The sequence below is a fragment of the Protopterus annectens genome, chromosome 13.part0 (assembly GCF_019279795.1).
Source record: "Protopterus annectens isolate FY-2018-M chromosome 13.part0, PAN1.0, whole genome shotgun sequence".
Classification (NCBI taxonomy): Eukaryota; Metazoa; Chordata; order Ceratodontiformes; family Protopteridae; genus Protopterus; species Protopterus annectens.
Genome location: NC_056747.1, coordinates 504,057,936 through 504,085,772, shown reverse-complemented (window position 1 = coordinate 504,085,772; position 27,837 = coordinate 504,057,936). Strand labels below are relative to the sequence as shown.

Genomic DNA, 27,837 nt, shown 5'->3' with positions numbered 1-27,837 from the left:
ATTTGAGCTTTCCCAGTGTGAAAACAGAAATTGTGAAAAAGGTGTCATTTAAGCTCTCCGTATGGGTAAAATTCAGTCGCTGGCAGTAACTATAAAGCCTGTATGCCAGTAAAGAAGACATTTGGAGAACCTGAGTGTAAACCTGTCAGAAAAGGAGAAGCAAAAACTCTGGCAGAAAAGAAGCTTGCAACTGTTCGGTAAAAAAAAAAAAAATTGCGTTGGAAGATGGGACACAAAGAAAACCTCAGATTTTCTACTGCCCCACAGATACTATAAGGAAAAGACTATTGTAACTTTATGAAAGTACAAATAAGCAATTGAACTGTTTTTCTGCAGTAGGATTTTTTAATTGAAAGGGCACATTGTGTGTATGCTCCAAACCTGGTCATAAGAAATCAGCCAATACTTATATTAGTAATGGTGTAATCATACCAGGAGAAAGAATTGCTCCTGGCAAAACTGTGGAGGAAGGGAAAAGTATTACAAATTGGGGACAACAATATTCTTATTCACTGTACACCAGGCAGAATAGAAGCAGGTTTATCCCAGCAATCAGGGTACATCAAGATGCAGCTGTGAGATTCAGTTAGCTATATCATGCTGTATTCAGAATATATTTTCTTGGAGGATTGAATACATTTTTGATGCAGAGCAGGTTAAGGAGGAAATGAAGTTTATCTAACGATCAGTGAACCAGCAAGCAGAAGGGGATTCTGCTTCTCATTCTTCTGACAAAAAAGTCCATAGAGAGACTCTGCAGTGAATCATTTTCCATTGTTCCAAAAAAATGCCTGAGAGATAGAAAAAAAGAATGGGAGCAGACTAGAAGACTCAGGAATACCTTGTATTTGAATTAGAGATTGGTGATGGGTGATGTAGAAGATCAGGAAGAAGACCAGCAACACTGAAATTGGTGAACAAATGCAAGACTACAACGCAACAGTTCCATTAGATATATAAATAGTCATGTAACATGGCTTTGCAAGAAATATTGTTTGAGGTACTGGAATTTTGCTGACTGTTAAATTTGTGGGTGAAATGTAAAGCAATTCTGTACTTTGTCATTAATTTTAAAAGAACACTGAAGGCACCAAAGAAGTAAAAGTTTTTGTTCTTATTAATATCTATATAAAATGTAATGATGTAAATTGTGTATTATACTGTAAAGCAGTTTTATATTATGCCAAGTCAAGAGTATTTTAAATGTGAGGTGGCAGTCTTATCCGTGATTGCTGTATATGTTAAAGATATTAAAACAAGCAAATACTTTTTCTTAGTTGCAAGATGTACAGGCTTTACACTGTACGAAGATAAGATAGGCTGATCCAAAATAAGTTAAACTTAATGTTTTAATCTTGGGCTACTGGGGTGGCAGGGTAGGTTGTAGAACTGTGCTGACGTGTAGAATTATGATAGTAAATTCCTATGTGTTTAAGGGCTGAATTTAGGTTAACATACTTGGTTTAAGCTATAGACAAGTTTTTAGCAAATAAGCTTGAAAAACAAGGCTAAATAATGAAAAGCATGGTAAATGATAAGGTTATTGCACTTGCTGAGTTATTAGCTTGTTTTTTCCCATTAGTAGATGCTTTCAGTGAGTGACAAGAAGTCCAGAAGTACAAACAGACAGCCACAGGAAAGCTGTACATTGTTTTCTGAGTTAAATTTACAAAGGTTTTTTCATGCATCTGCAAAGTAGTTGGTTGTTTTCTTTCGCAACTCACTGCTTTTACTTGGGGATGACAGTTTACAGGTACAAGCAATTAATCCTGAGAATTCAGAGCATACTTTGATGATGGAAATGTAATATTTAGAGACACAGTAGCAAGCAGTTCACTGTAAAATAAAGTCTGAAAGTGTAGGAAGTGAGTAAGAAGTAGTAGCCATCCCAGCAGTCTTAATATTTTAATGCATTTAATAGAAAAGTGCATAATTTATTTATTTAAATGGAAATGTTTGTGGAGGAAATAATTTTGACATGGACAGAGGAAGGTGGGGGCTCAACAATTAATAGCAGAGATATAAAGCAATGATATAAAAATGGTACTGTATAGTCAATCAAGAGGGATATCTCCAGGTACAGGATGGTATTCTTGTGGAAGTTAGAGATAAAATTGATAAAGATATAGAAAGTTTTAACAATATTTCAGAAAAAGGGTGGGGGCACTTACATCTTAGAAGGAAGCTCTGAGAGCTGTATTACCAAAGAGGGTAAAGACACTTCAGGACCATCTTCATATTGACCCATTCAAATTATAAGCCATTATTATAAAGTGTTTGACTATACTGGCTAAGAGAATGGCAAAGGTGTTGCCAAAAGTGATAGATATGGATCAGTGTAGTTTTGTGGAGTGGAGGCAAACATTTGACAACAATAATAGAATAATGGTGATCCAGAAGGAAGCAGAATATAAGAAAATACTGCTGTTTTTGGTAAATCGTGATGCACAGGAAGCATTAGATAGAGTCGGATGGAATTTTATGAGTCAGCTAATAGAAGCATTTAAATTCCCTGATAAAAGTAATATTAATTAGGAGGATATTTGAAAGATTGGGAAGGTTCTTCTCTGACAAGCAGTATTTAAACATAGGAACCAGGCAGGAGTGTTCTGTTTCACTTTGTTTTGTATGTGGAGCCATTGTTAAAGAAAATAAGGGACTTACAAATTCAAGGGTATAATTGCTATGGTAATCAAGAAACTTTAGCTTTATTTGCAGACAGTATTATTTTGTAATTAATAAATCAGGTGAAGGACATTTCACTGTTGTGGAATATTCTGAGACAGTTTCACATCTTTACAGGTTATGAAATTAATGAAGTTAATACAAAAAGTAAAGAAGTAAACTATATACCTACACATAAACTGGTTCAACATTATCAGTATTCATGCAGACACGATAATATAAAATATTTACATGTGCAGATTAAAAAGGATTTTGTTATGGTAACTAAGGATATGCAGGTAGGGACTAAACAAAAGAGGACAGAAAAACTAAGAAACTCTAGATAATGGAGCAGGTTTTAAGATACAAGAAGTGAAAGTATTTTTAGTCTCTTAAAGCTTTATAAGCATATCAAGCATATTTACCAACAAAGGTAGAGGTTGTGTATGATTAACAAAGATTTGAAGGAATTTATTTGGGAGGCGAAGAGGGCAAGAGGCAAGTGGGATAACTTGATCCTCCTCATAGAACAGGGTGGTTTAGGATTGCCTGATTTAAATGGATGGATTGCAGCTACATAGTCTAGACTGCTATACATAATGCAAGCTTAAAGTTATAAATCAAAGCAGAAAGTGATGATGCTAACCGGGGGGTGGTGGTGGTCAAGAGAGTAGGATTTTGGATGCATATCCATAAGGGAAATATCAACAACCATAACAAATATTATATTCGTAACATATTGTAAGAACTATGCGAACACATGAATGGAGAAAGGAGATGTTGGCAGTAGGGATGACTGTAAGTATGGGTATAGAAGGCAGACACCAGGGGCTGGAATTTAGTGGAGAAAATTGGCAAAGGAGGCAAAGTTTCAGGAGCAAACAAGTAGAGAGGCAGAGGTAATAGTGGGATGAGGCCAAGCATAAGTTTGGACTGCAGGTTAGAGTCTGCCTTCCCTAACAGGAATTAATATTAGTGTACAGGCAAAGGGAAAGGAACAGGGGGATGCTAAGTGAAATACTGGCTCTGGTATAGAGTTTTTGGCAGTGTCTAGAACAGAAGCTGCTGTTAAAAAGGGATAACTAATTGGGCATATACAATACTGCATGAAATCTACAAGAATCATTCACAGGAGTTAGAAAAAATTGGGAAGAGAGACTGGAAAAGAAATTTAGAAAGGAACAGTGGGAGGACATCTGTATGGCTTCCAAGAATGCAACACAGTGTAGAAGGTTTAGGATTTCTGCTTGAAATTGTTTGCGTAAGTATTTTTATACACCAGGTAAACTTAATCCCTTAGATAGATAGCAAATATTGGAGGTATAATAGAAAATCGTGAGGTAACTGGGAACATGTAATGAATTAGCAGATTTTACAAATTCCCTACAGAATACTCTTTCAGGAATGTTGTGGGAGGAAATTGCTGTAACTAAGGAAATGATTTTTTGAGCTGGGACATAAGCTCTGAATTGCTTAGACATAGCCCTTACTAAGTTTAATGTTATTGGCTGCCAAAAGAGCAAATTGTTAGAAAATGGAAATTAAAATCTAAACCAAGTGTAACTGAAGTACTACATGCTGTAATTTTTTTTAATTTTATTTTATTTAACATTTGTTGACTGGGAAAGTCCGACTAGGTTCCACAGATCCTGTTTTCAGCAGAGGCCCGGGAAGAAATGCTCCAGAAGCATGTCTTTAGAATGAGATAACAAATTGGAGTTGCATCTTTAGAAAAGGGAAAAAACAAATTACACAAAAATAAATGGAATTTGTGGGAACAATACCTGCAGAATAATGTTCAGGAGAAACAGGAGGAGTGAGATTTAAGGGAAGGCAGGAACTGAGCAATAGATTTTATGTTGGAGTGAATGCATTTTTTTAAAAGAAAACGTATACATAACATATAATGCATAAAAATGCTAATATGGGTTATTTTCATTTCTGTTAATGTACTAATGCCTGTGTACTAAAAATATAATTTAGTAAAGGTATTTAAAACAACAAATAAATGAAGCAAATCCAGCTCCCTTTGCAGAATTGATATGATGGTCTGGGACTTTGCAATTCAGTACAAAATTTTTCTCTAGGAGGTTAACCTCTCCTCATAACTAAATGCAGTAGCAGACTAATTGAGCACATGCACGGCAGACAGGCCTCCATGTGTGGATGCTGACCCAAGAGGTCTTCATTCAGATTGTCCAACTGTGGGGAAGCCCCCCTGATAAATCTCTTTACATTCACTCTGAAAAAGCAGCTCAGACTGGTTTGCACCCATGCTCTCCACACAGAAACATGGGAAACAAATGCCTTCTCTTTTTCATGAAAATTAAATTCCTGTATGACTTCTGTCCATTTCCAGTCATCCCAGTAGTCGTTGAAAGATTCAGAAAGGCAATTCAGAGTTGTTGGTGACTCCATTTTGTCTCAGACAGTATTGTTTTTTTCCTTTTGTTTCACCAAGCCAAGGGCTATCGCCACAAGTTAACCTTCCAGGTTGGACTTGAGTAAACACAAAAGGGCTCTCTCATTCATCTGAACCTAATGATATTGAATCTCACAGTTTGCATGATAGGCTTCTAATTCCTTTCAAGTACCTGTAGTATGAGGATGTGCTACTGGTAATAAAGCAGACAGGAAAACCTGTAACAAGAGAATTACGTATTTCCAAAAGGAATGATTTTCCATGTGGAGCTGTGACAGAGAATGCATTCCATATTAAGTTGAGGTCCCCATTATCCTCAAATTTTTGTGTGAGCTTCTCAATTCAGGTCTAGCATACACCTGTATTAAAATGCACTAGTCAGCTATTGCAACTTGCCTACCAATCAAGCCCACTTTCTTCAAGTTATGAGGTCAAACAATTTCATTAAGATGTCCGCCCCACTGGGCCTCACTGGAGTCCATTCCTTTTCCTTGGGACATGAAATAGGTTCTTGAAATCTAACCCTATCTTCTTTTGATCCAGCTTCTTGTACATCTTTAAAATTCTGTATTTGGAAGATGGTTTTCAGTAGTAGCATTAACATCTGCTAAGAGGGTTTCTGAGTTGCAGGTTGTCATGTGTTTTCCTCCTGCCTTAGGTTTTGATAAAATGGAGTTAGCATCAGAACTAACCATTCCTTTATGCCTGTAGTTGTCACTGAACTATTTCTGAATTAATCTAGCTAGCCTCCTCCATTTTTCCCAGTACTCAAAATAAAGGAGAAGTGGTTCTTAATTTACTGCATGTCCACAGGCTGGTCAGATTCTGTCTAGATAAGACAAAATAACATGAAATATGAACAACTTTTTATTTCTTTTGAAGGAAAAAAGGATGGGCATTCCAGTTTCTAAATGGACCATCTCTAGGTGGCTGGCTATCCCTTTCTATTTCTTTCTGTTGCTCCGTTCATGGTAAAGCACTTCAAGTTCAGGTTAATGCACATTTTACCAGCGATATGGCCTCTTCTGGAGCCTTTTTCAAGATTGTTGACTCTAAATCTTTTCTAGAGGCAGCTGCTTAGTCCTGTATTAACACTTTAACAAAACCATTACCAAATATATGCCTTTTACAGAGCCAGAGTATGTTTTAACAGAAACAGTTTTCAAGGGTTATTGGACTCCAGCTCTTTTTCTCAAACCTCCACCCTTTTAGCCCAAAAGCTCCAGAAATTGATCTATTATAAATCAGCAATACTGCAACAGTAATCCAATGAAGAAAAAAGTGCAGTTGTGTAAGGACTTACCATAACAGCAGATGTTTGAGTAAGTAATTGTTGCAAAATATGCAACCACCCTCCTTTCCCCAATGTCTTACATATCTGTAATTTAAAAAGCTGCAAAAGTCAGTTTCTTATGAGAATGTGTGGGATTAAAGAAAAGGTAGAACAACTTACTATTCAAACTGTTACAAACTAATCAACATTTTGTTTCTCAGAGCAGCATATACATGGATTTCTCTGCAATATTTTATAGTTTCTAGTGAGGACCTTTCTAGCTTTGAGACAGCATTAAATAATTGGTATGGACTGAGAAAATATGGTATTTGGACAGGACAATTGTACTTTCTTCAAGAGTCTAGTATCACTATTGAATTAGACTGTATTTCCTGTAATTGATTTAGTGGGTATGTGCAAGGTGACAGGTGGCTCCATCACAGTGAAACTCTAAAGGAACTAACAGGTTATATGGATCTGTTGCTGCCAGAAGCTGAAGAGATATTTTCTGTTGCTATCTAATGCTGACTTAGAAGTGTAAACATGGCCAATACATTGTCAGACCAATGTCTTACTAAGTGGGATAACTTCATCTGCACATTAGATTGTGCAAAAGGGAGAAAAATAAAAAAGAGGTCTGCCTGTAGGTAATAGAATACCAGTATATACTCTGGTTAGAGAAGCACCATGGTGTTTTCGAGGACTGGAATATTAAAACAGGTATGCAAGCTGATATTGTTTGCTTAACATCTGCAAACTAGGAATGGAAGTAGGTTAAATAGTTTAACTATTAGCAAGGATTTACTTACAATTTATTTAATTCTGGGTGTGATTTGCATGGTAGTTTTGTGTGTATCTTTTAGTTACAATCCAGCCAATGTGAAAGCTCTGGGACAAAGATGAGAGATTAATCTATATCACTTGGTATTTGAAATTGTCAACATGTACAGTTGTAACACCAAGAGGACCTGTCAGTTAAGGCTGCAGTGAACTGGTTGATTTCTTGGTTACACCAGATAAAATATAATTGAACTTTCTAGTAGTCATAGATGTTTTTGAGAATGCTTTATTTCCTTTATAGTTGCTATGCAAAGTGCTCTGGGTCAGGAGTATTAGAAGTACCAGATGATATGCATATAGAGTAGCTTTACAAGAGCATCAAGACAGACATAACTTATACAGTACAAATGAAGTATACAATATGACCTATTCAGGAGCACTGGACACCTATGTGGATGAAATTGGACTTAGGGCTTTTTTGTTAATGCAAATCCAGGTGACCTACCACTAAGATAATTTATGAACCAGTTAAGATGGTATTCCCTAAATTACCCTTTTCTAAGTTGAGTGGTTAATGTGGGATTGATCCAGTTAGACAAATGCTTTTTGAAGATCAGCAGCATATGTCCCAGTGTGCTAGCCATTTCCTGATATATACAGTACCTATGACAGAAATTAATGCTGTTATATTACTGTGTCTCTTTCTGAAGCCATGGTCTACAGCTACAGTCATCTCATACCAAGATATGAATAATAGGACGTTTATGTAAACAGTTTTTTTTTTGGGGGCTTGTTTGTGTTTCTTTCTATTGTATTGTCTTAACTGATAATATCTCTGTTATCTGTTTCCTTTTTCAGTGTTAATTTTTTGTTAGAGATTTTCCTTTCCCTTTTCTCTGAAATCTGTACCATTCTTGTGTATAATCTCTGGTACTTTTCCAGGTAACCATACTGTTATTTTATCCTTCTGTTGTTCTGTCCATACTTGTTCCATATTTTGTATTTATTGTGTTATTTTTGTTGGAAAAACACATTACCCTCTTCTTCATTGTTTTCTGACTTGACCTTAATAGTTCCTGACATTTTAAAATGTTTTATAGCACCATGATTGTGGTTTAAAACTCCAGCAGTAGGTGTAATCTTCTAGACTGTATTGAGCTCACCTGTTTTAAAAAATATTCTCGGGTAAAAAAGCTAGTTAAATTGCCTCATTGTTCAGTTGTTGCTACTAAAATAATTTTGCATTCCTCACTATTATGAGCCCTGATTCAATTGCTTATTGCATTTCCTCCAGCCTCCATAACCCTAATGGCTTCTGCATGCTGTACTATTATTATGCTTCTGAGTATGTTTCTGATCTATGACTTGCCATGTTAATACTTGGTAAGGAACTAACTTGCCAAGCGCAACTAGTCAGGAATTTAACCTGAAGAAAAACTCAAATGTTACTATTTTTTTGCAGGGGGGGGCATCCCACTTTATTGCCTATGTGGAGGATAAGGCTTCCCAGACACCCTGAACCTATATATACTAACTCCACAGATTCATCAAGACAGAGAATGGAAATTTGTGAAAATGAGTAAATTGTTGCCAGTGCACACCAAGAAACTATAATGACAGTAATTTCCTATGGAAAAAAGTGCTGCAGGGTGGGGGTGTGGGGGTCAATATTCATGAGCTGAGCTCAGCTGTGTCCAGTTTGTACTCAAAAAGGGGTAGGGAAGCAATTTCATACACATCATGTTTGGAAATGCTGATTTTTCCTACTGAATAAGACTTTAATATGTTACCCTATTGTCTATCAGGTATCTTCTTTCAAAATTTGGGCTGTCAATTAGTACAACTTATTTTTGTGAATTTGTACTCAAAGCCACAATTTTTTCCACTTTCTACCTTAATCCTCTAAAACTCTAAAATTGGTATTAAGTACAAAAACAAAGGAATTCATAGAGTCTGACATTTTAGACTAGTTTAGTCTTTCAAAAAACATGAATTTCTCCTGCTAGTTTTCTTAACTGTGTTCTGTTTTTTAAAATTATTTTTAGTCTTACAGATGCACAAAAATATGCTTTTGATCTGCTTGTATAAACTACAGAAATTACAAACATAATAACCATGCTGACTGCAAACCAGAGTAACAATCACCAGCATAAAACATGAAATTTCAGCAAATGAAAATGAGTCTTCATTATTTTAATAAACATAGCTCAGTGTATTGTCCACAATGAATGGTTTAGTGCAAACCAAATACAGAATCCAGTTTTGTCACCATGCTGTGCACAGTGAGTATCAGCATGATGCATGATCGCATGTGTCACAGTTCTGAGGTTGGACTTGAAGGGACAAAGTACAGTTTGATCATTTTTATATAAGGTCAGTCTGAATTGGAAGAGATACAAATGAGCCAGAGAAGCACAACATGTTATTATATGAGCCACCATTTTTATATATTTATGTTGCATTTATTTTCTTCAGAGATGTCTTATTTTTTTAAAGAATGGGCTACCTGTACATTGTCACTCTGACTGGAGAGTGAATGTTCACCAGCAGGGTATTAATGTACTGGTAATGCCCACTAAAAAATGAGTCTGATGCTTCATGGCAGCATAATAAGCTGCCGTGGAGCTTGCACTGTAAGGATGTTAATGGGCAGAATTATTTTACAATAGCTAAGCAGCGCCTTTGCTGTTTAGTGAGAGCAAATTTAAGAAAAAAAAAGTAGATTTTGTGTGTGTGTGTGTGTGTGTGTGTGTGTGTGTGTGTACATATATGAAAGTGAGATCAATCGAACCATTATTTTTCACTGGCTAAGTAGCACTTTTGCTGTTTAGCAAGTGTAAAATTAAAAGGAACATAAAAAAAAGGAAGAAAGAAAAGTGTCTGTGTTTATGTTTCTGTCTGCGTGTGAGTGCATGCATGTTTGTGTGCATGAAAATACAAGTGTGCTTGTGTGAGACAGAGTGAGATCAACTGAGCAGTGACAGCAGCAGTTGAGAGGTATGCATACCACTCAGCCTCTTAACCCAGGAAATCTGGGGAAAGCCTAAAATAAAGAGGTACAAAGGCTCAAAAACAGTAACCGATTTTAAATATTGCTCTTAAAAAATTAGAAAGTTGCTAGAGTAACAGGAGTTGTGTTAGCATGCATTTTATGAAGGAAATTAAGTATGAACCTGAAATGTATGTTATTATTTAGCGACTGCAATCCCCAGTGATTGTCAACAAACATCACATTTTATGAGTAAGGGACCAAAAAACGAGCTAAATATAGAGACATTTATTTGAAAAATGTTATGTTTTGGATGTAAAATACTTCCTTCAACACCATTTACATATACTGCAGCAAGTTTGAAACATTAGGTGGAGGATCTATTTTACAACAGAAATATATATATATAAAAAATAATGTTGTTGTTGTTGTCTTTTGGCTTTTCCCGGTTAGGGGTCGCCACAGCGGAACTCCGGTCTGCTAATGATTGGCAGTAGATTTTCACGGATGCCGAGTTGCCAGCTCGACGTTCAGCCTTCAACGAAGGCACACCCATTTACGCATGTCTTTTGAACACCCACCCAACTGTGGGGAGGACATGCAGACTCCACACAGAAGGCACTCCCCACACTCCAGCCAAGAATCGAACGGGAGAACCTCTTGCTGTGAGCCAACAACACTACCGCTGCACCACCGTGGAAATATATAAAAAATAATAATACTATGGTAATTAAAAAGTATGTAAAACACAACTTTACAAACAGCTTATTCTCTAAGCACAGTCATGCCCTCCAAGGTGTGCGTTACTGTGTAAATAACACCCTTCCAGTGGTGCAGAGGCCCTCTGCCTTTGGAGTCAGACCCTAGAACACCCTGGGGCATGAGTTATTTACAAATACTGCTTATATCAACAATTGAAGAGTAATACTACCAACTGATAAAATATAATTTCATTGATATTACATGATTTATGTATGTACTGACTTCTTACATTAAGTAGATATGCAGAAATCAATAAATATTACATCAGTGGATGGACATAAATATAACATCAACATATTGCTTAAATTTTAATTATTTTACTAGCTGAAACAAAAATAACTCTGGAAGATGATGTTTTACTGCTAAAAATGGGAGACTACTTTACAGAATTTCTTCTGCCGAGATGCAAAGTAAAAAATCTTCAATCGATTATCTGATAATTGCCCTAATGGCAATATTTCACATCTCCAAATGGACTGTTTTCACAGTGACAAAGATCAACAATGACAAAACCTGATGGATTTTTTGTTTTTAAAGTTCACCAAAGCAATGGATGAAGGCAAAATGGTACAAATTGCATCCCTCAACCTGGCCAAAGCTTTTGACACAATTCCCCACTCAAGCATAGTAGAAAAGCTAACTAAACTGGGAATAAACCCCTATGTCACTCACTGGATTGCCAACTGGCTCACAGATAGGACGCAGAAGATCAAAATAGGGTCAGTTACCTCTGCCAAGAGACCAGTTACCAGTAGAATTCCTTGGGGTTCTGTGCTGGGACCACTCCTGCTTGGCATGTATTTTTCTGAAATAAAAGTCAATAATAGTAAATGGCTCTGGCTGACTAAGGTTGCAGATGACTACAAGCTAGGAGCAGTCATTAAATCCTCAAAAGACTTAGCCATCTTGCAGGGAAGTTTGATCCAAATAAATAACTCTTGCCAAAATCATGGACTGAAACTAAATGCCAAAAAATTTGCATTATTGTATCAGTTATTCTCACTAGGGTCAATATATAATTATTGATTGTGGGATGAGTAAGGCCAATCTTGAATAAAATAGGCTAGGTTAATTCGAGCACAAAACAGGGAAATTGCCTAGTCTTGAAATGGCTCGCAAGGTCAGCTAGTCTAGTACTTACCTATGAACCTGTAAAAGAACTTGCCTGCAAGTGCAATTTACAGATGAAACTGTAATATTGAAACCCTGATTCAAAACTATTTTATGATTTGTTGGTTGATTACTTTTTAACCTAAGCACTGATGGAGAAGCTATAGCACCCATCACCCATCTAAATTCACTTATTAAAGGATGGTAATACATACTGCAATTCAGTTATTGCCCAGATCCTGCAGTAGCAATGTTATAAAGAAAGAAGCTTGATATATATATTTTTTTTAATTCTGAATGTAGTTGTCATGACAGGATATAGTAGTATAGTAATGGAAGAACTAATTATATTGCAACTACTTTCTAAGAAGTATAAAGGAAAAACATATGCATATTTTTGACTTAGCAAATGTATCAATGCATACAGGAGTTAAATTTTATTTATTCACTGAGATATAAAATGAAGTACCTCTTGCTTCATTTTTTCAGATACTACCACCATCCAAAGGTTTTTGTGAATTTATTAAGATTAACAGCCAATGAAGTAGTGTGCATGGCAGAGAACATTGTGGAAGTTGATGTACTTAAAGACCCCCCAAAGGTAAGCAAATTTCTGCTCACTCAATCAGCTTTTAACTATAGCAACTGTATATTTATTCATGTACAGTACAAAGTATTTGATTGAGGTGTGTGTGTGTGTTTGTGTGTGTGCATGTCCACATGAACATAAGTGACTGCATCTTTGTGTACAAACAAACATTACATACATTTCTGTGTTTTTCCTGGTCTCTAAAATTTGATTAAGACATGTAAGATTTCGATATATAAAAGATCAAATGCCAGATAAAGACTATTTAGCCCACTTAATCTACACATTTCTCTCTCTTTTTGAATAAGCTACTGATCCTCCTTAAAATTTCCCTTTTCTTTGCCTAGTAGGAGAACAATATTGTAAAACAAAACTTATTCTGTGATGAAATAAGTAACCTATTAACTAGATTATGTCTATTCCATGGATTTTATCACAGTTTTTAGTGCTGCTGTGTCACTATAAAGACACCTGTCCATCATATTTCCATAAAAAAATGTGTCTTGCTTCTTCAAACTCACGTCTTCAAAATATGATGTTTTCTCTCTCTGTCTATTTTTTCTAAGTATTCTGTTAATGCTTAAGCATTTACATCATATTCCTATTTTGCCTTACTTATGCAAGACTTTACGCAGTAAACCGCATTACTCTTTCTTAATATAGATACTGCTAAACACATGTATCATGTTTGCTGCTCTCTTGTCTATTGCCCATATTACGTCTAGCATTTTTTAACATCTGTTAACTAGGTAAGCCCTTTGGACACAAGGGCACAAGTGTCCATTTTCAGGGGCACTCTAGGAGCACTATCTGGTTAAATAATCATGTACCCTGGTCAACAAGAAGCAGCTCATTAGCAGCTCAGAGCCTTGATCCTCTACACTAATTGCCAGACAGATATGTAACATCTCATTGAGGATTGTTCTCATCAAAATGTGCAAATTATGGAAAGTAATTCCCATAGTTCTTGATAATGGCAATTATTTCTTCAGGGAGGCTGTTTCACCATTGCTTCTGTGTAAGGAGTTTTGCTCCCCATACCGCTCTTACTTAAGTATATGAACTCCAAGGACACAGTCGCTGGGGAAGAGTGTCCAACGTATGGCAAGTTGTGTAGCTGATGAGATGAGACATTGATATTCCATAATTTTCCCATTGTCTATGTCCTTATTGAGAACAAAAATGGCTATTGTTTATATTAGGACACACTGGGATGTGCAGTGTGTGATGTGTTACTGTAATTATATTTTTGCAAGTCATATTTTTCAAGAAATTAATGCTTGTGACTAACCAGTTGTTTTTAGGAATTTGAGACATTAAAAAGATAAACATCTTAATGCCCATTAAGGGGCTTCTGCCCCTGTCCCCCCAGCTATGACTACAAGGCAGTAGCACTTAATGTTGTGCATAGCAGGGGCAGTAGACCCTTGCTTGATGTGTGTAGTCCTTTTTCACTCACATAAAGTCAGTAATGCCCAGTAATACACTTTCATTTTTTTTTATATTAACCTTTTTAAATTTTTTACTGTTCACAGAATTGGAACTTTTGTTTTCTGCACTCTTCTAGCAGAAGTGTGCTGATCTAAACCTGTCTGAGTTGAGGATTGCTAGTGGAAGGCCTATTGTGTGCTTTCCTGATAGGTAGTTAGCTTAAAACCTGTTCTTTTTTGCTTGTATATATGCCTTGTGCTTGCTCAGGTTTTTGTTTAATTGCTCACAGCTGCTTGTCATTTGCCAACTACACCAGAGAGTTTTAGCGAATCGGCTTACATTTAAGGCAATCCTGTGCTAAAAAGATGGAAATAAGTGTTATTTTGCACTTCTGTTGATAGTTCTGATTACATTTTATTAGTTTCCTGTGGTATTTGCTATATTTGCTGCACTTAAAGTACTGTTCTACTGCTGCTTTAAGTACTTATTACATTGTATCAGATAATCAGGACTGTTGTTATCTAGAGTGTGTGGACTTCTTACACTTGGGCTTCAAACCAGGCATTTTACATTAAGAAGGTTATTTTCTGCACTCTTGTGGCAGAAATGTGCTGATTTAAACCTGTCTGAAATGGAGATTGCTGATGGAAGGCTTATTGTGTACTTTCCCTATTGGTAGTTAGATTAAAACTTGTTCCTTTTCCTGTGTATAAGCCTTGCCTTTGCACAAAGCTGCTCTTTGTGCAGCAGCAATTAGCAGTACCCTGTATAGATACAAATGCCTTGAAGATAAATTTTCCTAGAATAAATGAAACCATTCCCAAACCCTTGCTATCCTTGGAGCAACTCAGTTGTGATGTGAGCACCTTTGCTCTGTTAGTTAAGCTTAGACTACACAAAGTATAGTTCCTACTCATAATCTCTGTGCTACCAGTACAGTGTAGTCTAATTAAGCTATTCCTTTCCCTGATAAAACCACAGTAAGAATCTGATATCATGTATAGGCAGTTTCCTACCATCTCTGTAGCCAGCCTGATGGACATGTGCATCCTGAGGCAATGTAACAGTAGTCTCATGTATACTGACAACCACTTAATCCTGAAACAAACAAGTAGTATATGTAAAGGGTATAATTATACTATGAAAATGGAGGAAAGACTCTCACATACAGACAAATCAAATGCCAAACAGACTGTCAGCACACACACATATCACTTCCCACACTAAATAAAGATTTGACACGGGAGTAGAGCCAGTGGTAAGTGTCATGGGTACTCAGGTCAATAGTAATTTGAACTTCGACCACCGTGTGTCCACAGTGGTGAGAAAGTCCTATATGCCATAACTCATAAGTAAGGACATGGCATCCAGATTATAGGACAGTATAATTCCATAAGACCAATAACTGAGTACAATACACCCTTTTGCATGTACCTCACCAGACATCTGCAACAGCTGAAGTGACCCTAGAGTTTTCTCACTAGGAAGATACAGGGTACAAAAAAACAAGTTCTACGTGGAAAGATTGAAAGCCCTATCACTGTATTATATCTCCTACAGACTACTAAGGGGCGATCTGTGTCTGCCCTACAGGGCAGTCTCCAATCCCACCGTGATGGAAATGTTACACATTTGTAAATCAAACTGCATACAAATCCCTCATTTCAGGGATCTTAACCTAGCCGCTGACACAAATGAATCAGGTTGGATAGATAGATACATCTCCCAGAGACTACCCCTTCTCTGGAACAAGCTTCCTAATCATGTGAAGTAAAGCCCTTCCCAGATGCTCTTCAATCACAACCTAGATCAATGGATGAGCAATCGTAGATTTACTCCTGGGGTGACTCCCATGTCCCTCATGGACAGTGGAAGTCTGTATTTGATACAATATCATAGGCTCATACCACTATGAAAGTTGTTCACCTAGGTAGTGAAAATTGGAAAACTCAGTTTAAATATGGCTAGGCTTGTAAGGGCTCTTGGGCCATTAGCCTAGTAATCTCCTATGAAACTATGAAGCTATGAATGACATTTACAAAATGTACCAGCCACCACACATAACTGACAGCCCCATTGGAATTTCAGCCCCTCAAGTTGGCACCACCCATACCTGCTTGAAATACGATGGTGTATCTTAAAAAAAAGACTGTCCAGAACTACAGACAGTATTCCAGATGGAGTCTTATCAAATGTCTGTAAATAGGAATAATAAAAATATTTTTCTGCTGGTGATGTTTCTTCCTGTTTTATCAGTGTGTCACACTACTTATCATTGATCATCTGATATGGGCACCCCCCCCCCAATCTCTTTCTGCTTTTGTTAGTGCAGCTTGCCCTCCACTTATGTACTCTTTTTATATGGGTTTTCCTTAGAAGATTCAGCCATGTATTTGGCCATTGATTTACTTTTACATTTAGAAGTGAGTGGTAGATAATTATACACAGTAAGTATGTGATTCTCTGGTAGAGGTATGATGATGATGGCCATAGGAAAGTGATTTTATCTCCAACTTGGCTTTCCATATTAATCTATGAACGAAAGACATATATGCAATGTTTAATATAATTTCATGTCCTGTGACTAGCTCTGTGTTTCCTCAAACCTATATGAAAGGATTAGCTTACTATGATACCTTTCAGATCCTGATAGTATTGTGTATATTTACAGATGAGCTAAATTCCACAATTGTTCTTAAAGTCCTTGCACCATCAGCTTTAAGCATTTTCTTCATAAAATGGACATGATGCCTCATACTACTGCAGCCAGGGAAGAGAGACATTTTTTAGTTTGTCTAAAGTGTCCAATTAGCACCTCTCTGCTGCCTGACCTTAATCTGACAAACAGCCAGTGTTTTACTGAGTTAATCTCTTATTTTCCTCTCCACCCCTGTTAATCTAGCTCATTCCATACCTCCACCATCCTTTCTTTAATATAATCCTATTTTAGATGACAAATTCTTCAACCTCCATGCATACTTTGCAGCATTAGGTCACCAAAAGTCAGATTGCTCCCAGTGTTTAACTCCTAAACATTCTATTGTCACAACTTAATAGTGATTGGTGACTCAAGTGTTAGGCATATATATTCTCCACTCACAAGGATGGACAAGGATAAGGTTACAGTCTGTTGCTTTTTGGGTACCAGGATCTCTGACATCACAAGAGCTCTAATTTTCCTTTCTTAGTGCAAATATGACTAAGACATGGTGGTCCATATGGGACTGAGTGACCTGGAATGCAGAACTCTGAGGGACATGCAGACAGATATGTCAGAACATTAAATGCATGTGACAAATGCAAGAATAACTCTGGGCCTGAGTGGAAGCCATCCTTCACTAACAAATGATGTTTAGGAACAAAAAAGAGATAGCTGGCATCAACAACTGGCTGTGTGGTTGGTGTAATTTTCAGAGGATCCAGCATATACCAACATGAGACTAGATTATTGATCATCACATTTGGTTCGCAAGGGATGGCCTGCATCTCTTGATGTTCATCAGGATGATCACTGCTGCAGTAGCCTTAGTCATATGGGTTATATCCAGCTATGGCTGTAACAGCCATCCAGCTTACAGAGCTTAATGGCACCTTCAACATTCTCAAACTATTACAAGCTCAAGCAGAGCTGAAGAAAGAGCCATTCAGACCTTTCCTGACACTGAAGAGCTCTCCTCTTTCAAGGATCAGTGGTCAACTAACAGTATCCTAATGCTGAGCAGTTAAATTCCCTTTGGGGAAAAGAACTTCCACCTTACATTTTATGACAAAAGTTGTACTTTTTCTGTTAAAAAAAAATAAAAGCAATTTGAAAGTAAGGCAAAAGTATTTTTTTAATGATTATCATATGACTCTTAATTACTTTTAAAACGGAGTGTCACTTTTTACTTTTGTTGTAAAAAGTTGTTAAAACTAGTTTTAAACTACTTTTTATGAGGTGAAATTTGTATTATTTTACTTTTGGGGTTTGGGGTGTTTATAGGTTTTTTTGCTTTGTATTTATGGGGAAAAAGTTACACTTTTACTACTTGCCTGTTTTATCGACTACTGCTGCCAGACCTCCCTGGGAATCAGGCATCTTTTTTGGCTTAACCATGGAACAGCCTAATGGTTACTCACATCTTCCCTCTTACAGTCACACTAAGAAGAAAAGTACTTAAACAGCCTTTGCCCCCACATCAGACTGATAAAGTGCCTCAGATGCAGATGGGTGACTCTTCTGTGGCCATTTCTGGTTCTACAGATCGTTTATCTTTTTTTAGCATATTATCACTTAAGACATAGGCAAACATTTATAGAAAAAAACGGACCATATTAACATGTTTCCAGTTAAAACCTTTATTTATATATCCCCTGCATTCTTTTGTATAATTATCATCAAACCAACATTAGATATATTGCTCAATTCCTGCCTTCCCGTAAACATAACTCCTCCTTTAAAAACATTTTTCTGTGTATATTGTTCCCATAATTTCCATTTTTCTGTGTAAGTTGCTCCTACCCCTTTTTTAAAAATCCCACCTCCATTTCTTTTATCTCTTTTACAATATTCAGTACTTCAAATACAGTTGGTTTAGACTTTGATTTCCATTTACTAGTAATTGTTTTTTGGCAGCAGCTGGAATTAAACTTAACAAGCCTTACCATGTCTAGGCAATTCAGATTCTGTATCCCAACTTAAAAAAATAATTTCCTTAGTTACACCCACTTTCACCCAATGTTTCTGACAGAGTACTTCGTAGGGAATTTTTAAAGTCTGCCAACTCCTTACACTCCCAAAACATATGTTCCCAGTTACCTCTTTCTTCCCATCTACCTGAGGAAAAATTCTTTGGAGTCTGCTTGGAGTATAAAAATACCTATGCAAACACTTCCAAGCAAAATCCTAAATCTTCTTCTAGACTTTGTTGCATATTTGGGAGCCATACTTAAGTTTTCCCATTGTTTCCTTGTAAATTGCTTAACCAAACTTTCTTCCCAATCTTTTCTAACCTCCTCTGATTGATTCCTGCAGTTATCGTGCAGTATTTTATATATCGTAATGATTATCCTTTTTTTTAACAGCAGCTTCTGTTCTAGCTTCAACTAAAAGCTCTACTTGAGCAGGTCTTTCACTTAGTATTCCCATATCCCTTTCTCTTTGCCTATACACTAATATCAATCACTGATAGGGAAGGCAGTTTCCAGCCTGCAGTCAAAATGTTTTCTTTGCCTCTTCACAGTCTCATACCTTTTCTCTCTCTAGTTATTTGCTCCCATACATTGGCTCCTTTGTCTGTTTTCTATTGTAAATTCCACTCCCCTCCTACCTATTCTCTACACCCCTAATTGCAGTGATCCCAATCAGCAAAATATCCTTTCTCCATTCCCATATTGGCTTACTTCTTAGAATACTTTCAACTTTATGAATATAACATTCTGTATAGTTATTATTCTCCTTACGGATCTGCATCTGAAATCACAAACTCTCATTATTTCTTGAATTTCCACTCTGCTTCATCATCATTTCTTTTCATTTTGAATTATAGTTTTCTGCTTATGTTATGTATATGAGCCTTAAATGTGTAGCTCTAAAATATCCCTTCAAATCAGGTTATCCTAAATCACCTCGATGTTCATCATATTGATCACTGCTGCTCTAGCTTAAGCTGTATGGGTTATATTCTGCCTAGACAGCATACAAAGCTTCAGGTCACTTCATGCACCCAAAATGTCTGGCAGCTCAGGTTTGAGTCGAAGCCCTCCAAAGCTTTACTGTTGCTGACGAGTATGTTCCTTTGAGGCTATTGAAGACTGATGGTTGGTTTGTGGGTTTTTTTTTTTGGTGGGCAGATAAGTTTCCTTTGGGGAAAAACTTACATTTCTCTATTTTGTTGATGTTTTATTATTTTCCTCTTCAGGAAAGTTATTTTAAAGCTAGGAGTGTCGTGTTTTAACAGACAGTATTGAGACTTTAATGTACCTTTAAAAGGAGAATTCATATTTTTCTGTCAATTTAAAAGCAGTGTAAAGTAATTGAAAACATTTTTTTAACTGAAATCATTTGTTATGTTGATACATTGTCTTTATTTTTCTTTCTCGGCATTGGCATAGTGTTTTAAAGTGCTTTTTACTGTGATTATTTTCTATCAAAAAATGTTTGCAGTTTTGTTAGTGTTTACTGGCACTTGTGCTTAGTCTTCCTTGGAAAAGTGACACCATTTTCGGCTTGACCAAGAAACGGGGTACCAGTCCCGTGAGCAGTCTTACTTCCAGCCACAATAAGAAAAAGTTAAGCAAACAGACTTTGCCACCCCAGCAGCCTAGCAATTTCCCTCATCTGCAGGTGGGTGACTTGTGTATCCATTTGTTCTACCTCAGACCACTCATCTTTTACCCTGGATCCCTCTGGTGTAGCACCTACAGCTGTTATGGACTGGGAGTTAGCCACATCTGATGCAGCTGTTGGAATTTCTTCAGTGGGCAAGGGTGAGCCACTCTTGTCATCCTGGAAGAACGGAAGATTTCCCTGTTGTGTCAGAATGCTGTGCCCATCCCTGAGGAAGTGGCTCCTTCCATTAATAACATGGCTGGTCCCATATTTCCTGTCAAAAAGAAACAGAAAAGCACGAATGTATTTACTCCTCCTCGAATTTCTTTAGATAGGGGTAGTTTACTGGGTCTGACTCAGTGTTTAATTCAGGTTATTGATTCTTCTTGTAAAGTTGTTTCTGGTAAAAGATGGAGGGACTCCTCTTTTCCTGAAGAGATTCAGGATTCTGAATCTGAACAGGAAGATGTAGAGGCAGATACAGTTTTTTTTTTTTTTTTTTTATCTCAGATTTCTGATTCAGACTCAAGAGGAGAGCTCAGTTTCTGATTCTACCTGATGGAGTTTCTCGTTCTCTGAGACTATTGTTAGAATGTGCTACCGTTTTCAGTCGAAGAACACTGAGGTTTGTTAGTCATTCAGAAAATACTATGAGTTTTTACAGAAGGATTTTTCCAGAACCTACTTCTGTTTATCCTGTTCTGTCAACTTTAGAGGATGTGTGTGCTACTGCTTGTAATTTTCCTGATAGTCATCCAGCTGCCCATAAAAAGGCAGATAGGATATATAAAGTTCCTCAGTCTTTTATATTTGTATACACTATTCCCAAACCTGACCCAGCATCTATAGCTTTAGTTGATCCCACTGCTGCTAAGTGCATAATTAATTCCAATCCTAATCTTTCTGATAAGAATGGGAAAATTTATTGACAGATATGGGGAAAAAAGTATATACTTCTGCAACTTTGATTTTCAGAATTTTGAATTTTCAGGCTCATATGTTAAAGTTTCTTCTGACAAATTGGTAAAATATGTGGAAAGTTTTATCTGCAGTTATTTCTTGTGAGAAAAAAATCTGCTTTAAATAACTATTTCTTTTACTGCACAGGGCTCTACTCATTGATTTCAGTGAGTGCTTGACTCTGTTGGTACTTTTTCCAGGGCTATGGCCACTGGTACTGTTTTGAGGAGATTTGCATGGTTGCATTCTCATAGACTCCTGGATGATGATAAAAATGAGATTTTAAATTCTCCCTTAGATAGAGATTTACTGTTGGCTCCACTCCTGCAGAGGTAATCAAACATGTGATGAAAGGGGGCAAGCTAGATGTTTAATAGGAATTGGCAAAAAGGTTCCAAAAAGAAGTCTCAAACCTCCCAAAACCAAGCACAGTCCAGCAAGTTTGAATAATTATTCAAGTGACCTTGTGATCCCTTCCCACCCTGCCCCATTTTTTTCTTCCAGAAAACCTGAATCTCCATTTTTCTCTTTGGCAACAGATTGTTTCAGACAAATGGGTTCTGAAAATCACTCATCAAGGTTACAGATGGCAGTAGTAGAAAATTCTTCCTTTCTAGAGGGTCAGTCATCATTGTCCAGATTAGACTTTTTTGTTTCCACCTGTTCTTCATCACGTGCTCTCCCAAGGACTGGTAGAACTAGTTCTCCTTCCTAGGTAGGGAAGGGTTTTAATCAAGGATGTTCCCAGGGCCAAAGAAAGAAAATGCTTGGAGACCAGTTCTAGATCTTTCTTTCCTATATCTGTTTGTGATAGTGCCAAACTTCAAAGTGATGTCACTTCTCAACCTATTACCTATTGTTCCTATTTCAAGTTTCCTGGTAAAACTGGACTTAAAGATGCATATCATTGCATGTCTGTTCATCTAGACTTCAGATGTTTTCAAAAGTTTTGTGTGTCTGAATCACAATATCAGTTCTCTGCTTTGCCCTTTGGACTATCCACTCCACCAAGAGTGTTCACAAAATGTCTATCTCCAGTTATAACTAATTGTAGGCAACAGGATATTCAGATTTTTCCTTCTTTAGATGACTTGCTTATCTTTGCAAAGTCATTTTAAAAGTGTCAGCAATCTCTCTCTTGCATGAGAGGTCTCTTGCACAAGTTGAAATTCCAAGAGAACGTTAAAAAGTAATTCTTGATTCCTTCACACAGGATTGTGTTCCTGGGATGTCAACTAGAAACCTCTGTACAAAGTCTGCTACTAGAAAATCATATGTTAACATATAGAAAAGGTTTTCTAGTTGGTTTTAACAACATGACAAGCACCCATTCAGGGCTAATTGTCCCCTGGTTTTACAATATTTGTGAGTTAGAGTCTACCTGAAAACACCGACACGCAAAAACACAGACAACGAGATAACCGACACCACAAAACCAAAAGTTCAAAAACACGAAACTTCACATGCCTGACAAACCACAATCCCGACAATCAAAAAAACAAAACAAATACCTTTTCCGTAAAACATACACACAACACAAGCACACCAAAAACCCTACAAAACTACAATAAACCTTACATACACAACTATCTATGCACTAACCTTAACCCAAACCCTAACTCTAAGGTCCGTCACTATCACACACTCACCTAACCCGCACCCTAACCCTAAGTCACTTAACCCACCCCTAACCCTAAAGTCTGTCACTATCGCACACTTACCTTACCTGCACCCTAACCCTAACTCAGTTAACCTGCCCCTAACCTTAAAGTCTGTCACTATCGCACACTTACCTTACCTGCACCCCGACCCCAACGTCCATCACTATCATACACTTACCTTAACATGTTTGTGTTCTCAGTGTTGGGATTTTCAATCGTCTGTCATCTCTGTTGTCGATCTTCCGGTGTGGGTTATCTCATTGTCGGTGTTGTCAGCTTTTGGTGTTTTCAGGTAGACCCGTGAGTTATTATCCTATGGTCTTTCATATTCCTCAGTCAAGGTTCATTTGTCAGCCATTTCAGCTTGTCTGCTTATGGATCCTTCTCTTTCAATGCAGCCTCATGTCAAAATGTTCTTGAAAGGGTTTTGTATAAGAGGCCTCCAAGAAAGTTGGTGGCCCCTCCCTGGGATCTTAATTTTGTGATAGAGAAGGCAACAGTTGCTCTATTTGAATCAGTAAAAAGGTTATCTGAGTTGCAAGCTGTTATGAGTCAAGCCTCTCTCATTTTCCATAGGGGCAGGGTTTCTTTGAGAACTATTCCGTCTTTTATGACTAAAGTGGTATCCCAGTTTAGTTTAAGCCAAGCTAGCCATCTCCCCATTTTCTTTCCTAAACCTAAAAATGACATTGAAATGATATTGTGCACTTTAAATGTCCATGAGATGCTCTTTGGTATTGCTCTAACCAAGACCAGGATACATCTTTACGCATCAGCTCTCTAAGCGGTGCTGCTAGTTGGCTCATGTTTAGAATGAACTTGCCTAAGTAGTTAACTATGCCAAGAAAACATTGCAGGGCTTGAACATTGTCTGGAGCTGGCATCTTGAGAATGGCTGTTTGCTTTGACGAGTCTGGTCATAGGCCTGAACTAGTAAATAAATGACCAACATAAGCAACCTCTTGTAGCCTGAATTTGCATTTCTGTGGATTGAGCTTAAGATTCACTTGACATGCCCTTTCCAGAATTTTTCTGAGATTTTTGTCATGCTCAGCTTCACCATTACCTCCTACTAGTATGTCTTCTACTATAATAGCACAAGGAAACTCAGAAAAAAGTTGCTCCATTGCATGCTGAAAGACTTCACTTGCTGAATTTATCCCAAATGGCATTCTCAAAAATCTGTACCTGCCAAATGGAGTACTGAAAGTAGTGAGCAATGATGATTTTTTGTCAAGCTGAATTTGCCAAAATGAACTCTGCATATAAGACAGAAAAAAACTGTGGTGTTTGGCATGAGTGCTGCGGTTTCTTCAACTGTATGCATTGGATTATGAGGTCTTTTTAGTGCTTTGTTTAAATCTCATGGATCAATATATATTCTGATGCCATCTGAGCTTTTCTTATGAGCTACCACCATGGAAGATACCCATTCAGATGGTTCTGCAACTGGACAAGTCACACCTTGTTGCACCATTTTATCTAACTCAGCTTTGACTCTGTCCTGCATGGCTATTGGAACTTTTCAAGCTGGCCTTATAACTGGACTGACATTTGGATCTAACTTCATGGAGTACACTACTGGAAGCTTCCCTAATTTGTCTTCGAAGAGATCAGCATAGTTAGAAAAAATGTACTGGGCAGAATTAGAGCCATGGTCTTTTAAGCTAACATGACGGACTTCCTTATTAAATGAAAGCAGTCTCATTTTCAAACTATCCCTGAGTCTAATAATGACTGGACATGTCTCTTGACCACATAAAATAACAAGTAGTAACTTCTCCCAGCAGGAGTAACATGAAAGCACTACTGAACCTTAAGTCTGAATTTCTTCACCTCCATAAGCAACAAACTTACTTGACTCAGCCTGTACAACAATATGATGGTTTTTCCCTCTCCTGCATAGACAGCAACTGCATAAACAAATGAACGTTCCCTTTCAATAGCTTCTGACTCAGCTAAGTTAAGTAGAATGACTGCCTTTGTACAGTCATCTTTATCAAAAAATGCAGCCTGTATGAAACTGCCGTATTCCTGCTCAAACACTCTCCAGTTCTCTGCAATATTATTGTCAAACACAAGTGCACTGGGTTTTCGGAATCCATCTGCCATGCCCACAAAGTATGCACAAACACACTGAAAATGTGACCCTTGTTATTATGTATGAACAAACTGTGCTGTGAGCTTGTAATAACATCCAAATGCACAGTAAACTCTTTGAAATACTGTACTTTGCAAAATATGCTCTGGAAGGGTTGCAGTCTGTGAAATAACTGTACTGTAATACTGTACAAACGTGAATACTTTATATACTTCTGATAACATGGATATCTTTGATTAATATGAAAAGTACATACTTAGTGAAAATGCGGTCATTTCCTCTTATTTTATTCGTTTTTTGCAATTTAGACTTTATTTCAAACATTTTCCTTATGAATTCAAATATTTTTATCAATATCAGACATATCTGTTTATATGAATATCGTTTAGAGGGTTCTGTATGCTTTGTTTCATATTTCATGAATAAGAAATAGCTCTGAGCAAGTTTTAATATCTGAAATTTGTTTCTGACTTGTTTTGCGAATTATGCATGCAGTAGGGATGATTCACTGCTGTGTAATCCTCCAGTGCCAACTGGGTGTCTCTCAGATTTAAGTGGAAGAAACTATTACTCTTTCTGGAAGCGAATCATTTTAGCCACTCATCTTCTAACCTCGTGTCCTGGTACTTCCTTATTATAGTGGCCCTTGTGATAGTGGCCTTGGGTGATGCAGTTCAGGGATTACGTTATGTTTCTGGTACATAAAATTTAGGGTGGTAAGTGGACTGCTGCTGTGGTGAAGCAAGTAAAAAAAAAAAAAAAAAAAAAAGTTTCCTTGGGAATCCACCAATAATGTACTTGGTGAAAATAAGTCTCAGAGATAACAGCACACGATTGACGTTTCATAGGTTATGACACCTAGTGATACAATGGGCCTGCTTGAGAAGTAATCGTCATTAATGTCATGGTGGTCACCTCCCTCCACACATGCTTTTTTCCTCTGCAACAATTTCATAATGTTGCATAAACTCTGGTCCTTTACCACCCCACCCCGCACATTTGAAAATTTTAAATCTGTGTTAATAGTCTGCTGTGCATAAGTGAATCCTTTAACTCTGTGCATTCTTGGTATATTGTGGAAACACTGTTGTTGTTATATGAGAAACGTTTTTCATTCTCATGGTCAAGTTGGTTTGCTGTACAACTGTCAAACTAGCTCTGGAATAGTTAGTTGTATATGAAGGTCTCCATTATAACGTTTGTTTTTGTAAATGCAGCATATTCTGTGTTTAGCTTTTAATAAGTAAATCTGTTTGGATTTATATATCATGTGTAGGTACATGTTCTGTGAAATTATTTTGTCTTGCCCAAATGTAAGGGTATGTATATAGATAGATGCTCCCTCCTAAAAAAAGGCACTCATTAGTCTTTTGACGTTCGTTCTACTTCTGTTTTAAAGCCTTTATCATGGGGGCCGCTATAATAAGGAAGTACCCAGTACCGTTTCTATTAACCTCTTATTTTACAACCTTGTATGAAACCCAAAATCTTTTAGGGCTCTCAACTTCTACGGCTGAGACCAATACTATTGGAATTAAACTTACTAACTTTTATCATGTTCATGGTACTTGGGTGGACGCAACTTCTTGCTCGCTGCTACCACACCCAGTTAACTCAAAAAATATTAGCCCCCAAACTGAAGTATACTTACAAAATTGTAGATAAATTCCTGAAACATATCTCCAAATTTAGACTTAATCTGCTACCACATGGGGACATACACCCCAACCCTGGCCCTGCCAACACTGATCAGCATTCCTCCCTTTTCATGGACCTTAGTTCTAATCCTATTACTACCCGCCCTACTAATTCTCTTCTTACCTGTCATCTGAACATCAGAAGCATCAACAACAAGGTACATGAACTTCATGCAGTCATGGCTGACCTTTCCCCAGAGATCTTGTGTCTAACTGAAACATGGTTAAAACCCACAACTACTGACAATGAAATACTAATCCCTGGGTATAATATACATAGGAGAGACCGAATCCCTAAAAAAGGAGGTGGGGTAGCCATACTCTATAAATCCGATCTAAGTGTATCTATCAATGTCATACAACCGCCTCAGATTAACAATGCAGAAATCCTTATTTCCAAGCTTCAAATTAACATTAAAAAATTTATCTATATAATTTGTGTGTATATTCCCCCAGGTAATAATATAGATACTCTCGAAGCCACCCTTCACTGGATATCAACTCACTTCCCTCAAGAGACCTTAGTTCTCGGAGACTTTAATATAGATTGGACTACCTGTTCCCCTCTAGCTCCCTCCACACACATTAATCTACACCCTTTCATGCAAATTATTAATATTCCCACCAGGATAGGCAAATCTAACCATAAAGAGAGTATACTTGACTGGGTGCTTATTAATAGTCATCCTGACCTTTATACATCTGGTTCCCTCCCTGATAGCCTAAGTGACCACCATCTCACCTACATAATTAAGCACAAAATAGCCATTCCAAAGCAACCTACGCTAAGATCTGTCAGAAATAAAAAGAAATTTGACCCAACCAGACTTCAACTAGAATTAAATTCTTGTAACTGGGCAATACTAAAATATTTACCCATAGATGAAGCAGTGCAGTACTTCAACAAAAAATTCCTAGACATTCTTAATTTTCATGCTCCCATTCGTTCAAAGAAAACTAAAACTGTAGATGTTCCTTGGCTTTCTAAAGAGACCAGGCAGAAAATTAATCTCAGAAATAAAGCTTGGTCTGTTTGGCTAACTACTAAACTTCCTCCTGACCAAATTAACTATAGACAACTTAGGAAT

At 37.2% G+C, this 27,837-nt stretch overlaps 1 protein-coding gene across 1 annotated transcript in view; it reads left to right on the top strand.

The window, feature by feature from the left end:
* Positions 1–27,837, top strand: part of LOC122787923 (dynein beta chain, flagellar outer arm-like) — a 5,188,001-nt gene that overhangs the window by 169,680 nt on the left and 4,990,484 nt on the right. The window contains exon 8 of the mRNA XM_044054850.1: positions 12,490–12,601. Within this exon, the coding sequence (XP_043910785.1) occupies positions 12,490–12,601 (112 nt within the window). The remainder of the gene's footprint in view (positions 1–12,489; positions 12,602–27,837) is intronic.